Source organism: Sciurus vulgaris, assembly GCF_902686455.1.
Source record: "Sciurus vulgaris genome assembly, chromosome: 2".
NCBI lineage: Eukaryota > Metazoa > Chordata > Mammalia > Rodentia > Sciuridae > Sciurus > Sciurus vulgaris.
This window is the reverse complement of record NC_136462.1, coordinates 32,791,677-32,808,180: the sequence shown is the minus strand read 5'-3', so window position 1 is coordinate 32,808,180 and position 16,504 is coordinate 32,791,677. Positions and strand designations below refer to the sequence as shown.

Sequence of the window (16,504 nt, the reverse complement as noted above, 5' to 3'; positions counted from 1 at the left end):
TCCCCAGCCCTGCAGAAAAAAAAAAAAAAAAAGTTTTTCTAGGAGCTAGATATCACAATAAGGTATCATAAGGCAATTAAGTATGTATATCCTTAAGGAGCAACAGTTATATTTATTAGTTGTAAATTTATAGTTGAACATATTGAATAAAACCCTCTAATTTTAAGATATAAAGAAATACGGACTTTTGGATATTTCTTTGTATTATTTGGAAAGGCTGACCTAAGTGTTTTTGTTTTTTAATTTTTTGTGGTTCTGTTACAGTTAAACCACTATTTAAAAGAGATAAGACTCAGTCTTTGTGTTTGTATCTTTTTAAAAATTGTTCCTTATTGCTCCTAATCCTTAGTTATCTATTATGAAACTGTCAAACAATGATATAAAGCTATTGAAATTTTCATCATTTTTTCTAGTGCTTTCTTTGGAACCAGTTTTCTACAATAATACCAAACCAACATTTTCTAGTGCAAATTGATACATTTTCTCATTAAATAGGAAGATATCCAAAAACAGTATATAGAATTATAACTTCATGTAGTAAAAAGTGAGTATACTATATATGCTCTTGTTGAAAAACTTTAGAACTACTTTAAAAAATTAACTTAAGTTACTTTGCTTGGAGAAAAAGCAAGATAAGTTGTTTTTTGAATTTTGTTATTTAAATACCCTGTTGAATATACCTTGATTTCAGGGGTATGCATACCTCCACCCCCCATCCCCCAGTACTGGGGACTGAACCCAGTGGCTCCTAGGGTCTTAAGTTGCAGAGGCTGGCTTTAAATTTGCCTCTGCCTCCTGAGTTACAGGGACTATAGGCATGCTCTACTGCACCCAGCTCATGGGTATAGATTGCAGAGGAGCAATTACTGGTCTGTATTTGCTAGCAGCTACTTTTTCACAGTTAGATGAAACTGGTGTTTTTGGAGGTTATAGGTTTGACTTGACATATATGAAGGAGAAGTGATTGGTGCTGATCTTTTATTGGTTAGGAAAGAAAAGAAATTTTCATTTAAAGCATAGGAGAGCAAACCATGTCCCATGTAGTTTTTATCTGATCTATGAGCCAAGAATGATTTTTACATTTTTTTAGTGGTTGAAAGAAAAATGAAGAGTAAGATTTTGTGGCGTGTGAAAATTATGTAAAGTTCAAATTTTATTGTCTATAAATAAAGTTTTATTGGAACACACCATACTCATTTGTTTACATATTTTGTATGGTTCTTACCCTATAATAGCAGAGTTGAATAGTTAAAACAGAACACCTGCAAATTGTGAAATGTTTCTTGTTGGGCCTTACATGAAAAAAGTTTGCTGATGGGTACAGAGTCACAGCCACATTGGAGGAATAAATGGGGGTGTTTCATTACACAGAGGGTGATTATAGTTTCCAGTATGCATCATCTAGCCCAAGGTAGCTAGAGGGGAGGATTTTTAATATTTTGTAAGAAAGAAATGATAAATGTTTGAGATGATGGATAACCTTGAATATCTTGAGTTGATAAATACACGGTGTAAAAATGTATCAAAACATCACACTATACCCCATAAAGATGTGCAGTTATTATCTGTCAGCAACAACAACAAAATTAGTTTGCTGACTCATGACTCTGGAACCAAACTACTGAATAGCTCCTTTTGAGACCAACTTCACTTAACTCTTTGTGTCTTATCTTCTTCATCTTTATAGTGGGGAGACTGATAGAACCAACTTCATTAGGTGATTGTGATGGTTAAATAAGACTGTACATCAAGCACTTAGAAATAAGTATGGCACATAGTAAGTATTAGATGTTAGTTGATACTAAGTGTTAGATTTAGTGGTAAATTACTTTGTAACCTAGACTGTACAAGATGCATCTAGACCAGTTTAATGGTTGGAGAATACCTATAAGTATGTTAAGGAAATAGTCTTTAGCAGCAGTATATTTCCAGATGTTGAGTCAGTGGAAATAGGGAAAATTATGAATCCAAAACAAAGCATAGATAGTGATCATTTATTTGTCTCTACTTGACTGCACAAGGAAATGAGCATCATATAAAAGTCTGTTTCTACTATGCAGAGTGCTAACGATAGTGGGGACTTGACTTTTTGAAATGAACTAAAAGATAAAGTTACCTTATGACTATGATAATTCTAAATTGAACATTTTTTGTGATTCCAAATGGTTTCTTCAAGGATCTCATCAGAATATATTTGGTATCTTGAATATCTGGAACCTGTCATTCCCTGAAATAAAATATCCCAATTTTTTGTTGGGATACACTGTCAGAATTAAATTGTGTTGTAAGTGATTCAGTTTCCCAACTTGTTTCTCAGCATTTCATTTTCTTTCCTCACTGGAGGGAAGATAAACTATTCACCTTTAAAAAAAAAAAAAATTGTGTTGAAAAACACATAAAATTTACCATTTTAGCCATTTTTATATGCCAGTAGTTTTATCTTTTAAAAAATATTTGAGCCGTTTTTAAGTGTACAGTAGTCCCCCCCATCTTTGGTTTTACTTTCTACAATCTGTTATCTCTGGTCAACTGCTATCTGAACATATTAAATGGAAAGTTCCAGAAATAAGTTTTAAATAGAGCACCATTCTGAGTTGGTGCCTTCTTGCTTAGGACATGTGTCATCCCTATGTCCAGCATATCCACACTATATACACTACCTATACCTTAGTCACTTAGTGGCCTTCTTGGTTATCAGCTCCACAGTGTTGCAGTATTGCAGTGTGTTCAAGTAACCTGAATTTTTTTACTTAATTGGCCTAATGTTCCAGAATAGTGGTGTTGGCAGTTAAGACAGACCAAATATACGCTGTTGTAAAATGCTTCCTGTAAGTAAAAAGGTGAAACTTCTTGAATTAAGGGAAGAAAGATCATATGCTGAGGTTGCTAAAATCTAAAAATCCACACCATGTCTAATTTTAAATTAAATTTTGTCATACCTATGTATGTGTAAGAGAACACAGAGGATCTGGTACTATCCACAGTTTGAGGCATCCATCTACTGATGTCTTTGAAATGTATCTCCCCTTTGGATAAGGAGAAGCTATTGTACCATCCAGTGGTATTAAATATGTATATTGTTGCACAATAGATCACCAGAATTTCTTTGTCTTGCAAAGACATACCCATTAAAAAACAACTCCTTTTTTTCCCTTCACCACCCCTGCTCTTGCCAGCTCCTGGCAAACACCTTCTATTTTGTTTCTGTGACTTTGATTGCTTTAAATATTTCATATAAATGGACTTATCAAGTATATTGTCTTTTTGTGGCCATCTTATTTCACTTAGCATATGTTTTCAAGGTAATCCATGTTGTAGCATATGACAAATTTCCTTCCTTTTCAAGGCTGAATAATATTCCCTTATATGAGTATACAGTTTGTTTGTTCATTCATTCATTGATGAACATTTGGGTTTCTTCTACCCAAACGTAAACGGTGTTGTTAAATACATGGGTGGGCAAATATCTCTTAGAGATGACGCTTTTGGTTTTTTTTTTTTTTTTTTTTTTTTTTTTAATATATATGCAGTAGTGGGATTGTTAGATCATATGGTAATTCTGTTTTTAACTTTTTGAGGAACTGGTATAATATTTTTATAGGAGCCACTCCGTTTTATGTTCTCACCAGCAGTGCACAAAGGTCCCATCAATTTGTTGACATCCTTGCCACTGCTTTGTTTTTTCAATAGTAGCCATCCTATTAAATGGGATGTGGTTTTGATTTGTGGTTTTAATTAGCACTTCTATCCATCCAACTTTTAGAAGTAGTGGTTTAAAAAAAAATTTTTTTTAATAGTCGTAGATGAACAACATGCCTTTGTTTATTTTTATGTGGTCCTACGGATGGAACCCAGTGCTTCACAAGTGCTAGGCAAGTGCTTTGCCACTGAGCAACAGCCCCAGCCCAGGAGGAGTGATCTTATTAAAAGGATCTAACCCAGTTTTCAATAAGGAGGCTTTTTGACTTTGTATTTGATCTGAATATCTAGCACTATCTGACTGCTGTAAATATTTCTCACTATACAAAGTGTAACTGAGAGTTGGATTTTTTTCAGCTGCTTGCAATTAAGGAGGAAGGTAAGAGACTATGCGATGTGAAACAATCTATTACTAAACCTATTATTCAAATGAACATAGATTTTTGTTAAATAAAAGCTAATGTTTTTATGAAAACGTTTGTATTACTATTAAACTTTTTTTTTCTAATTGTAAAGAAATAGTACCTAAAAACTCAAGAAAATACAGTGAAGCATAATTTTATCTTTGGCATGTGTTGTATTTGTGCAGTGTACCTGTGTTGCTGCAGGTAGCTGTAGTTTTCACTGCTATATTAAGTTCCATTGGAAAATAGTTTCCAGTTTCCATTTTTCCACTAATTTTTCAATTGAGGACTCCCTTCATTTTTTGTAAAGGTTTCCTAGTATGAATGTTCTACACTTTCTCAATTTTATGCTTACAGGAGGAATTATTGTCTTGGACTTTGTATTTAATCAGTTTATATTGTAGCAGTTCACAGAGTTCTGGTTCTCTATACTTAATTTTATCAGATTTCCTAATATTTGTCCATAGAGATGAGTGTTGCAAGGTATATTGTTGTGAGTTTAAATTCCCTTTTCCTAGTGAAGTTCAACACCTTTTCTATGTGTGTGGTCCTGGTCCTCCTACCCTCCCACTGCCAGTACTGGGGTTTGAACCCAGGGGTGCCCTGCCACTAAACTTCATCCCCAGCCCTTTTATTTATTCTTTTTTTTTTTTTTTTTTTTTTTTTTTTTGAGAAAGAGTCTTGCTGGCCTCAAACTTGTAATCCTACCTGTCTCCCAAATAACTGGGCATAAGCCACTCCATCTGGCTTTGTGTGTGTGTGTGTGTGTGTGTGTGTGTGTGTTTGTGTGTGGTTTTGTTTTTCTTTGCATCAGTCCAGGACCTAGCAATGCTAGATAAACACTCTATCACTGAACCACATCCCCTGGCTTCATGTGTTGTATTAATTGGCCTTTATATTTCCCGTTCTAGGTAAAGTCTGTTTTTTGTTCTTTTTCTTGTTAGTTTTCTTCATTATAATTTTTTTGGAGGAGTTCTTTATATTTCTCATGTATACGCATAAATGCACATGCAGACACATATTTACAATATCGGTTTTAATGTGTCTTCCAGTTTGTGACTTGTTTTTTCAGTGCCTCACAATAAACAGAAGTTCTTAGTTTTTTTTTTTTAATTTATTTTTATTGTAAACCAATGGGATACATGTTGTTTCTGTTTGTACATGGAGTAACAGCATACCATTTGCATATTCATACATTTACATAGAGTAATGATGTTTGATTCATTCCATTACTTTTTTCCTTCCCCCCCACCCCTCCTACCTCTCTTTTCCCTCTATACAGTCCCTCCTTCCTCCATTCTTGCCCCCCTCCAACCCCCCATTATGTGTCATCATCCGCTTATCAGTGAGATCATTCGTCTTTTGTTTGTTTTTTTTGCGGTACTGGGGTCATTCGTCTTTTGGATTTTTGAGATTGGCTTATCTCACTTAACATGATGTTCTCCAGTTTCATCCATTTGCCTGCAAATGCCATAATTTTATTATTCTTTATAGCTGAGTAATATTCCATTGTGTGTGTGTGTGTGTGTGTGTGTATATATATATACATACCAGTTTCTTTATCCATTCATCAATCGAAGGGCATCTAGGTTGGTTCCACAGTCTGGCTATTGTGAATTGAGCAGCTATGAACATTGATGTGGCTGTATCTCTGTAGTATGCTGATTTTAAGTGCTTTGGGTATAGGCCAAGGAGTGGAATAGCTGGGTCAAATGGTAGGTCCATTCCAAGTTTTCTAAGGAATCTCCACACTGCTTTCCAGAGTGGCTGCACTAATTTGCAGCTCCACCAGTAATGTATGAGTGTACCTTTTTCCCCATATCCTCTCCAACACCTATTGTTGCTTGTATTCTTGATAATAGCCATTCTAATTGGGGTGAGATGGAATCTTAGTGTAGTTTTGATTTGCATTTCTCTTATTACTAAAGATGGTGAACTTTTTTTATATGTTTGTTGATTGCTTGTAGATCTTCTGTGAAGCGTCTGTTCATTTCCTTAGCCCATTTGTTGATTGGATTATTTGTATTCTTGGTGTAGAGTTTTTTGAGTTCTTTATATATTCTGGAAATTAGTGCTCTGAAGTATGAGTGGCAAAGATATTCTCCCACTCTGTAGGCTCTCTCTTCCCATTTCTGATAGTTTCTTTTGCTGAGAGAAAGCTATTTAGTTTGAATCTATCCCAGTTATTGATTCTTGCTTTCATTTCTTGTGCTATGGGAGTCCTGTTAAGGAAGTCTGATCCTAAGCCAACAAGGTGAAGATTTGGATTTACTTTTTCTTCTATAAGATGCAGGGTCTCTGGTCTGATTTCAAGGTCCTTGATCCATTGTGAGTTGATTTTTGTGCAGGATGAGAGATAGGGGTTTAGTTTCATTCTGTTGCATATGGATTTCCGATTTTCCCAGCACCATTTGTTGAAGAGGCTATCTTTTCTCCATTGCATATTTTTGGCCCCTTTGTCTAGTATGAGAAAATTGTATTTATTTGGGTTTGTGTATGTGTCCTCTATTCTGTACCATTGATCTACCTGTCTATTTTGGTGCCAATACCATGCTGTTTTTGTGACTATTGCTTTGTAGTATAGTTGAAGTTCTGGTATTTCGATACCCCCTGTTTCATTCTTCCTGCTAAGGATTGCTTTAGCTAATCTGGGTTTCTTATTCTTCCAGATGAATTTCATGATTGCTTGCTCTATTTCTGTAAAGTACATCATTGGGATTTTAATTGGAATTGCATTGAATCTGTATAGCACTTTTGGTAGTATGGCCATTTTGACAATATTAATTCTGCCTATCCAAGAACATGGGAGATCTTTCCATCTTCTAAGGTCTTCCTTAATTTCTTTTGTCAGTGTTTTGTAGTTTTCATTGTAGAGATCTTTTACCTCTTTGGTTAGATTGATTCCCAAGTATTTTATATTTTTTTTGAGGCTATTGCAAATGGGGTTGTTTTCCTCATTTCCCTTTCAGCTGTTTCGTCACTCGCATATAAAAATGCTTTAGATTTATGCGTGTTGATTTTATAGCCTGCTATTTTGCTGAATTCATTGATGAGGTCTAGAAGTTTTCTGGAGGAGGTTTTTGGATCCTCTAAATATAGAATCATGTCATCTGCAAATAGTGACAGCTTAAGTTCCTCTTTTCCTATTCGTATCCCTTTAATTTCTTTGGTCTGTCTAATTGCTCTGGCTAGAGTTTTGAGGACAGTGTTGAATAGAAGTTGTGAAAGAGGACACCCCTGTCTTGTTCCCATTTTTAAAGGGAATGGTTTCAGTTTTTCTCCATTAAGAATGATGTTGGCCATGGGCTTAGCCTTACAATGTCCAGGTATGTTCCTACTATCCCTATTTTTTCTAGTATTTTGAGCATGAAGGGGTGTTGTATTTTGTCGAACGCTTTTTCTGCGTCAATTGAAATAACCATATGATTCTTATCCTTAAGTCTATTGACAGGATGGATTACGTTTATTGATTTACGAATGTTGAACCATTCTTGCATTCCAGGGATGAACCCCACTTGATCTTGGTGCACAATTTTCTTAATATGTTTTTGGATACGGTTTGCCAATATTTTGTTAAGGATCTTTGCATCTATATTCATCAATGATATTGGTCTAAAATTTTCTTTCCTTGATGTGTTTTCCTGGTTTGGGTATGAGGGTGATATTAGCTTCATAGAATGAGTTTGGTAGGGTACCCTCCTTTTCTATTTCCTGGAATACTTTGAGAAGTATTGGAATGAGTTCTTCTTTGAAGGTCTTGTAGAACTCGGCTGAGAATCCGTCTGGTCCTGGGCTTTTCTTGGATGGTAGATTTTTAATGGCTTCTTCTATTTCATTGCTTGATATTGATCTGTTTAAATTGTGTATGTCCTCCTGGTTCAGTTTGGGAGGAGCATATGTCTCTAGAAATCTGTCAATGTCTTCGGTAGTTTCTATTTTATTGGAATACAGATTTTCAAAGTAGCTTCTCATTATGTTCTGTATCTCAGTGGTGTCTGTCGTGATATTTCCTTTTGCATCATATATTTTAGTAATTTGAGTCTTCTTTCTCCTCTTTGTTAGTGTGGCTAAGGGTTTGTCTATTTTGTTTACTTTCTCAAAGAACCAACTTTTTGTTTTGTCAATTTTTTGAATAGTTTCTTTTGTTTCAATTTCATTGATTTCAGCTCTGATTTTAATGATTTCCTGTCTTCTACTACTTTTGCTGTTATTCTGTTCTTCTTTTTCTAGGGCTTTGAGCTGTAATGTTAGGTCATTTAGTTGTTGATTTTTCATTCTTTTCTGGAATGTGCTCCATGCAGTGAATTTTCCTCTTAATACCGCTTTCATAGTGTCCCATAGATTTTGATATGTTGTATCGTCGTTCTCATTGACCTCTAAGAATTTTTTAATCTCCTCCCTGATGTTTTTTGTTATCCATGTTTCATTCAATAGCATATTATTTAGTCTCCAGGTGTTGGAGTAATTTCTGTTTTTTATTTTGTCATTGATTTCTACTCTTAGTCCATTATGATCTGATAGAACACAAGGCAATATCTCTATTTTTTTGCATTTCCTAAGGGCTGCTTTGTGGCATAACATATGGTCTATTTTCGAGAAGGTTCCATGTGCTGCTGAGAAGAACGTGAATCCGCTCGTTGATGGATGGAATATTCTATATATGTCTATTAAGTCTAGGTTATTGATTGTGTTATTGAGTTCTATGGTTTCTTTGGTTGGATTTTGTTTGGAAGATCTATCTAGTGGTGACAGCGGTGCGTTAAAGTCACTCATAATTATTGTGTTGTGGTCTATGTGATTCCTGGAATTGAGAAGGATTTTTTTGATGTACAGGGATGTGCTATTGTTTGGGGCATAAATATTTACTATCGTTATGTCTTCCTGATTTATGGTTCCCTTAAGGAGTATAAAATGTCCTTCTTTATCTCTTCTGACTAACTTTGGCTTGAAGTCCACTTTATCTGATATAAGGATGGGAACCCCCACTTTTTTACCGAGTCCATGTGCGTGGTAGGTTTTTTCCCATCCTTTCACCTTTAGTCTGTGGATGTCTTTTTCTATGAGATGAGTGTCCTTGCAGGCAGCATATTGTTGGGTCTTTTCTTTTTAATCCATTCTGTCAATCTATGTCTTTTGATTGATGAGTTTAGGCCATTAACGTTCAGGGTTATTATTGAGATATGATTTGTATTCCCAGTCATTAGGCTTATTTTTGGTTTTTAATTTGGCTTGGTTTCTCCTTTTAGTGGTTTTTCTCTAAGGTAGTTCCTCCCTTTGCTGACCTACATTATTGTTTTTCATTTCCTCCTTATGGAATATTTTGTTGAGAATATTCTGTAGTGCAGCTTTCTATTTGTAAATTCTTTTAACTTTTGTTTAAGAAGTTCTTAGTTTTAATTCATAGTCCTTTTCTAGTATGTACTTTTGAGAGTCATGCTCAATAAATCTTCTATCTGAAAAGGTCATAAAGACATTCTTTTAAAGTTTTATGAAAGTTTTGCTTTTGAAATAAAGTCTTTAATTCATCTGCCAGTTTAAGAAGTTAAAATATGATAATTTTATTTAAAATACATAGTTCACATTTTCTTGAATGCTTACTGAGAATGTAATGCCAAAACGTTTTATAAACATTGCCTTAAATAATGAAGGAGTTGCAATAGTGGAGACCCCCAAAATAAACATAAAAAGTGCCTTGCATTAATAATGGACATTTTAAGATATTGGTTTTAGATTTTTTGCTTTATTTTCAAAGCCTTGTTCTCAATTGTAAATGTTACGCCTGCCATTCTGTTGTCCTTTTAAGTTTTAGATCACTGATTTCTGGCTAGTGGTTTGAATAGCTGAGTATTGCTACACAATAAATTGCTACACACAAATCTCAAAATCAAGAAGCTAGCTAATTATGGCATAATAGAATTTAAAAATATCTAGCTTGTATGCTTTATCTTTTATGTTCTGATGCTTATGATATATACATGTTTAAAATGTATAGAAAAGCTGTTTGAAGCCTGGGATGACTCTGCAAGTCTTTATCTTGTGCATCCAGTGCTGTGACCTTTATAGTTATTTAATGAGGGCCTTGTTTGTCCATCAGTATTACAGCAGCTGCTCTGCTGCTTTCCATCTCTACTGTCCACTGCTGGTAGTATCCTAGGAAAGGAGGACAGCCAGTCTTTCTGTACAAGCAGTACAGGTTTATGCCTGTAGATAGACTTGTATTTGATGATAAAACAGATTAGCTTTTATTACCCAGGAACTGTTAATGTGCTTGGTTGCATCAACATTAGTTCAAAGTAAAAATTCACAATCATATAACCTAAGAAGATGATAAGTGTTCTTTTGGAAATATTAGTACTTTCTAAAGTATTGCTTGTTACAGAACATAACTTACATTGTCAATATGTTTGTAATGCATAAAACTGGAGAATAGGTGAACTAGCTAATTTCTAGTTTTTTGAGGTTTGATTTTAGGGGACTAATGAAACATCCTCTTAAGCAGACACCATTTAAAATTTTCCTGTAATATTAGTTATTGTAATTACAGGGAGGTTGATAAACTGTTAAGATGTGGTGCTAATATTGTCAGCTGCCCCAGGGTCAGCTGAGAGGTCAAGGTGGTAATGCAGGTGGACTAGAAAGCAGGTTTAAGCAAAGTCACTCAGCAGCCTGTATTGTCTGTGCAGGGAAGAGTGAAACCATTTGAGTACAGTGGTTCTCTGTTACCTTGGAACTTTGTAGTTAACCACTGATAGAGCTTGCACATCCAAACTATATAGTGCAAAATAGATGGGCAGCTTTTGTAATTTGAGTACAAAATACAAATGTTATTCATTTGATGTTTGTTCCCAGTTTGTAATGGTCACTTAAATTTCATTTTGGGAAAAAAAAGAATATTTCATTTTTAGTTTTTTCATTGTGCAGTGTTCTTAGGAAAGAAACTCTGTTCTTCATTGATAAATTCTTACATTTCATTGTTTGTTGGCACTCAATTATCCAATATTCTTAGCAATCCCAGTAGGAAGAGAGTTTATTTAAATCTGTTTTACACATTCATAATCTTTGCCTTTTTTTTTTTTTTTTTGTAGAGGGAAATACCAAAGACTAACTATTCAATGTTAAATACTCAGTTTTATCTTTTCCCGTCTGGAGGGACTGCTAATGTTTTCATTGTGTTTGTTTAACATTGGTTAATAATGTTGGACTTGTTTCCTTTCTGTCTACTTAATTAATATAATCAATTGTTTTTACTAATATGAATGATGGTGAATTAGGATGAAACTCTGACTTATTTTTCATTGGCACTTTCTATTTGAAAATGGTATCAGCACTGTGCTATATAACAAATAGTAAAATAGGCACATAACCTAAGTTATTAAGATTGGTAATCTTGGCTAAGTCATTCAAATAGTAGATCTCAGTTTCCTGGATCTTCAAGAATTCTAGTTGTATGAGTACATTTCAGATGAAAACCAGTTTTATGAATTCTCTTAAGTGGTAAATATTTTTGTGTGTATCAGACAGTACGTGTATGTGTGTGTGTTTGAGGATGGCCATTTTGCCCAGAAAAGATCATTCCAGGGTGCTTTAGTTTTGTTAAAGCTTTAAATTGAACAACTATAACATTTTAACAGTCATTTTAAGAAATTTGTTTTTTTTTCTAGCTTAAGATCCTTTTAACTTAAATTGAATGAATAATTGAGCGTTCATTTTTAAGTACTTAAACTATCTGACAAAATTTTCTAAGTACTTACTTCTTCTAAATTTGGTATTTAATCTCTTTTTCCTCCTAATTTCAACCTACACTCTTTTCCTTCTCAAATAACTTAAAAATTTTCTTATCCTATCTGTATTATAAATCTGCCAAGTTCATCAAGACCTTTTCAATTTTACCATCTTGACAGTTTGAGGTTCACCTTTCCAAGCCTTTTTGGGATCATGTTATCAGATGACTGAGGTTGACTCTTATGAAAATATAGGATCTGGAGCTACAGACATCAAGGGTGATTTTTTTTTTTCTCATGAAAGTGGGGATAAGTTGAACCTAGTGTTATACTTTCTGCCAACAGCGATTCTGAGGCCTGCTGAGTGGGGTGGTTTCTGAGCCTGCTGTCCTGGTATTCAGGTTCCACATAATCCTCAAATATGAAGGTCTACAATCCCTACACCCAGTATACGTGACTGATTTGTTTCAGTTTATTTATTGCTTATTTTCTGAATTCTTTTATTTATTTTTTAAGTTGGCAGGCAGGCAATGTTTGAATATTTTAAGCATTTAAATATTTTAAAATAAATTTGATATTGCATATCTCCCATGTCTTACCTGGTTTTACACCAGAGTTCTAAGGTCATTGTCATGACAGTTTACTTTCCAGTTTCTGGAACACAAAGAGACCATATCCTAAAAAAGAAGTTACACGGAACTTGTAAACAGGGATTGTATTTGGATCACAACCCTGACTTACTCACATATAATGGGATTCCTTAGCTCTCTGGTTGTATTAAAAGCATTTTGTCATGAACTGTGTATCAGCACTGTCTAGTAGAATTGTAATGTGAACCACATAAGTAATTTTAAATTGTCTAGTAGCTATAATAAAAAGACACCGGTGAAATTAATTTTACTTAATTGTTTTACTTAACCCAGTATACTGTTAATTCAACAGGAGCTCAATGTAAGAATTAAGATATTTTACATTCTTTTCTCCTACTGTCTTTGAAATTCATTGTTATTGTATTCTTACTGTACATCAATTCAAACTAAACCACATTTCAGATGCTCAGTAGCCACACGTAGCTGATGGCTCCTGTATTGGGCACTGGAGTCTTACACTTTTGCAACTTAGTGCTAGTAACTTAATAGCTTTGTATGTAAATGTGTTTATTATTTTAGATATAGATTTCTCTGAGTAAAATGTAAGACATTCTAAAATGTATATCTTTATTTCCTTTCTCTTAAAGGCCCTTCCTTCTTCCATGATTATAGTAGCAGTTTATTGTCCTGTGGTAGCTGCTGTTTTCATTGTTCTGAAGATGGTCAACTATCGACTACACAGAGCACTGGATGCCGGAGAAGTTGTAGATAGACGTGCAAATGAGTTCACAGATCAGCGAACTAAAGCTGAACAAGGCAACTGTTCAACCAGGAGAAAAGACAGCAATGGACCTAGGTAAGGAAACCCATATCCCTCAGTTTGTAATGACATAAATTGTGGTGTGTGTGTAATGATGTGATTACTGTGTTGTGCCTGTTCTCTTTATATGGTTTGAAGACAGTATTAGATCTTACCACTAATGATTCAGTGACAAGGGCACTTTGTAATATTAAAATATAGTAAAGCTAACTGGCATGTTTGGGGCATTAAATCAGTATCATTGGCCTAATTTCTGAAGAAGTTTGAAAAATAGGTTACCACATATAATTACTCATACCAACATCCAAAACCAGGGTAACACAGCCTGAAGAAATAACAAAGCATGGCTTATAAATCTTATCATTTGAAAAACTTACATGTATAAGTAAGATGTGATGTATGTTTATTATGAGTAAATTGTAATGTTTTATTTGACATCTACACGTTTCACTTTATTATAAATTTATTTCAATGTTATATTCTTCTTTTTCTCCTTATTTTGCAGTGCTGGGGATTGAACTCGGGCCTTGCAGATGCCAGGGAAGTGCTCTAACACTGAGCTCTAGCCCCAGCTTGAATCTTTAACCTTTGAAATTTAGCTGTTCTTTCCTCAGTCTTCAGAAGACTAACTTTTTAGTGTTGAAGTCTAAATAGATGTTACCTTGGAAACTTTCCCTTTCTTTCCCAGCTAAAGTATTTCCCCTGTTGCTCACAACCACATTGTAATGTATTTCTTTGGCTCTACCAGCTTTCTCTTTTTGACAGAGGGCTCTATTTTGTTTATAGTCAAAAGTTTCTTGTGTTCTTACAGAAATAATAAGTATTACTAATGTAATGCTTAAAAACGAGCAGTTCCTATGTGAACATCTGACATATATTAAACTCATTTAGTCCTCTAATTCTGTGAGGTAGATTCTATTGTGATTCTTAACTTATAGCTGTGGAAACCAAAGTGAGAAAGATCAAATAATTCAAGCACTCAAGTTCTGGAGTTCACACTTTTAGCCACTATGCCATGTTTTCACCCAGCATAATAATGAAGTATTTCAGGTATTAAGGTATAAATAATATAATGAAAGGTGGATACTCCTGTGAAGGCATATAGTATTACTTTATGTTTTCCAGTGCATTGAAAGACTTTATCTCTTTTCAGTTAAATTTTTCCTCATCCCTTATATGATTGCCCCATTTGTTCATTGTGCAGGTATTTTACTCTTGTAATGATTTTATTCATTGCCTTAATCACTGCCTGAAATGAATTGACATCTATTTGCATTTATAGACTTCTTGAAGTCAGGGACTCTTAAATGTTTGTATTTCCAGGTATTAAATCAATTTCTAACACTGATTATTCCTCAGCTAATAAAGTAATGAAAACAATTTTTCTGTGGTATTATTTTTACTGGTGCATATTATTACTTTGTTTGGCTATATCATAATTTATCCTATTTTTAGTTATTTCAGTTAGTTTCAAATTTAATTTTCAATGTTAGATCACTGTGATCCTTAAATTTTAAGTAATTAAATGTTGTACCATAATTTATCAGAGGTATAATTATTGGAAAGGCTACATACGTTTCTAAGTTTTTTGATATATATCACCAAATTCCAAAGATTTGCTGTTTAACTAAAATGATCAGCAGTTTGAGGACCTCGCTTTCTCTTTTAAATCTTTGACAACACTTGGTTAGTATTTTTATAAAACAGTGATGAATACCTCACTGTTTAAAATTTCTGCTTTTGGATTACTAGCAAAATAGGTGTATTTTTCTTATGTTATTGTCATTTATAGTTTTTGGGGGGCTTGTATATGTTTCTATTGGTAATTTTTTTTATATGTTGGCTTGGAGAAGATATAGATTTATGATGGATTTTAACTCTTTATCCTATGTGCCAAATATTTTTACTCAGTTTATATCATAGTTTTTGTTTGTGTGCCACATATTATTTTTATGTTGTTTATTCTCTATTTGTTATTTCTGCCTTTGATATAAGTTTTGTAAGATATTTTTCTTCCCTGAAATTATATAAATATTCATTACATCTACTTTCATTATTTTTATCATTTTATTTTTTTACTCTTGAATTGTGATGGATTTGAAAATATCCTAATTTAGATTTATTTGTCCCATTCATTAAATAATTAATTCATTAAGTGATGCAGTTTTTTATTGTGATAATTTTTTTATTGTTCTATTTAGTTATACATGACAGCAGTAGGCATTTTGATTCATTGTACACAAATGGAGTACAACTTTTCATTTTTCTGGTTGTACACGATGTAAAGTCTCATCATTTATGTAATCATACCTAGGGGAATGATGTCTGTTTCATTCCACCACCTTTCCTACACTCTGCCCCATCTCCCCCACTCATTTTCCTCCACACAATCAAAGTACCTCCATTCTTCCTTCCCCCAATCCCCCAGTTACGTATCAGCATCCACTTATCAGAGAAAACATTGGCCTTTGGTTTTTTGGGATTGGTTTACCTCCCTTAGCATGATATTCTCCAACTCCATCCATTTACCTGCAGATACCATAATTTTATTCTTCTTTATGGCTAACTAGTATATTCCATTGTGTATAAAAACCACAGTTTCTTTATCTATTCATCTATTGAAGGCCATCTAGGTTGGTTCCACAATCTAGCTATTGTGAGTTGAGCTGCTATAACATTGATGTAGCTGTGTCACTGTAGTATACTTATTTTAAGTCCTTTGGATATAGGCCAAGGAGTGGGATAGCGGGGTGAAATGGTGGTTCCATTCCAAGTTTTCTAAGGAATCTCCATACTGCTTTCTAGAGTGACTGCGCCAATTTGCAATCCCATCAGCAATATACGAGTATGCCTTTTTCCCCACATCCTTGCCAACACTGTTATTGCTTGTATTCTTGATAATAGCCATTCTTATTGGAATGAGATGAAATCTTAGGGCAGTTTTGATTTGCATTTCTCTAATTACTAGAGATGCTGAACATTTTCTCATGTATTTGTTGATTGATTGAATATCTTCTGTGAAGTGTCTGCCCAGTTCCTTAGCCCATTTATTGACTGGGTCATTTGTATTTTTGGTGTTAAGTTTTTTGAGTTCTTTATAGATTCTGGAGATTAGTGCTATATCTGAAGTGCCTTTGATAAAGATTTTCTCCCACTCTGTAGGCTCTCTCTTCACATAATTGATTGTTTCCTTTGCTGAGAAAAAGCTTTTTAGTTTGAATCCATCCCATTATTGATTCTTGTTTTTATTTCTTGCACTTTGGGAGTCTT

At 34.1% G+C, this 16,504-nt stretch overlaps 1 protein-coding gene across 10 annotated transcripts in view; it reads left to right on the top strand.

Annotated features, from left to right (window-relative positions):
• Nucleotides 1-16,504, top strand: part of PCNX1 (pecanex 1) — a 164,057-nt gene that overhangs the window by 22,103 nt on the left and 125,450 nt on the right. For 9 of the 10 annotated variants that reach the window (XM_079127061.1, XM_079127062.1, XM_079127063.1 and 6 more), the window contains exon 2: nucleotides 13,062-13,270. In XM_079127061.1, coding sequence (XP_078983187.1) covers nucleotides 13,062-13,270 — 209 coding nt within the window. Of the gene's footprint in view, nucleotides 1-13,061; nucleotides 13,271-16,504 lie in introns of those variants that run through there. The other variant, XM_079127068.1, reaches the window with a different exon arrangement.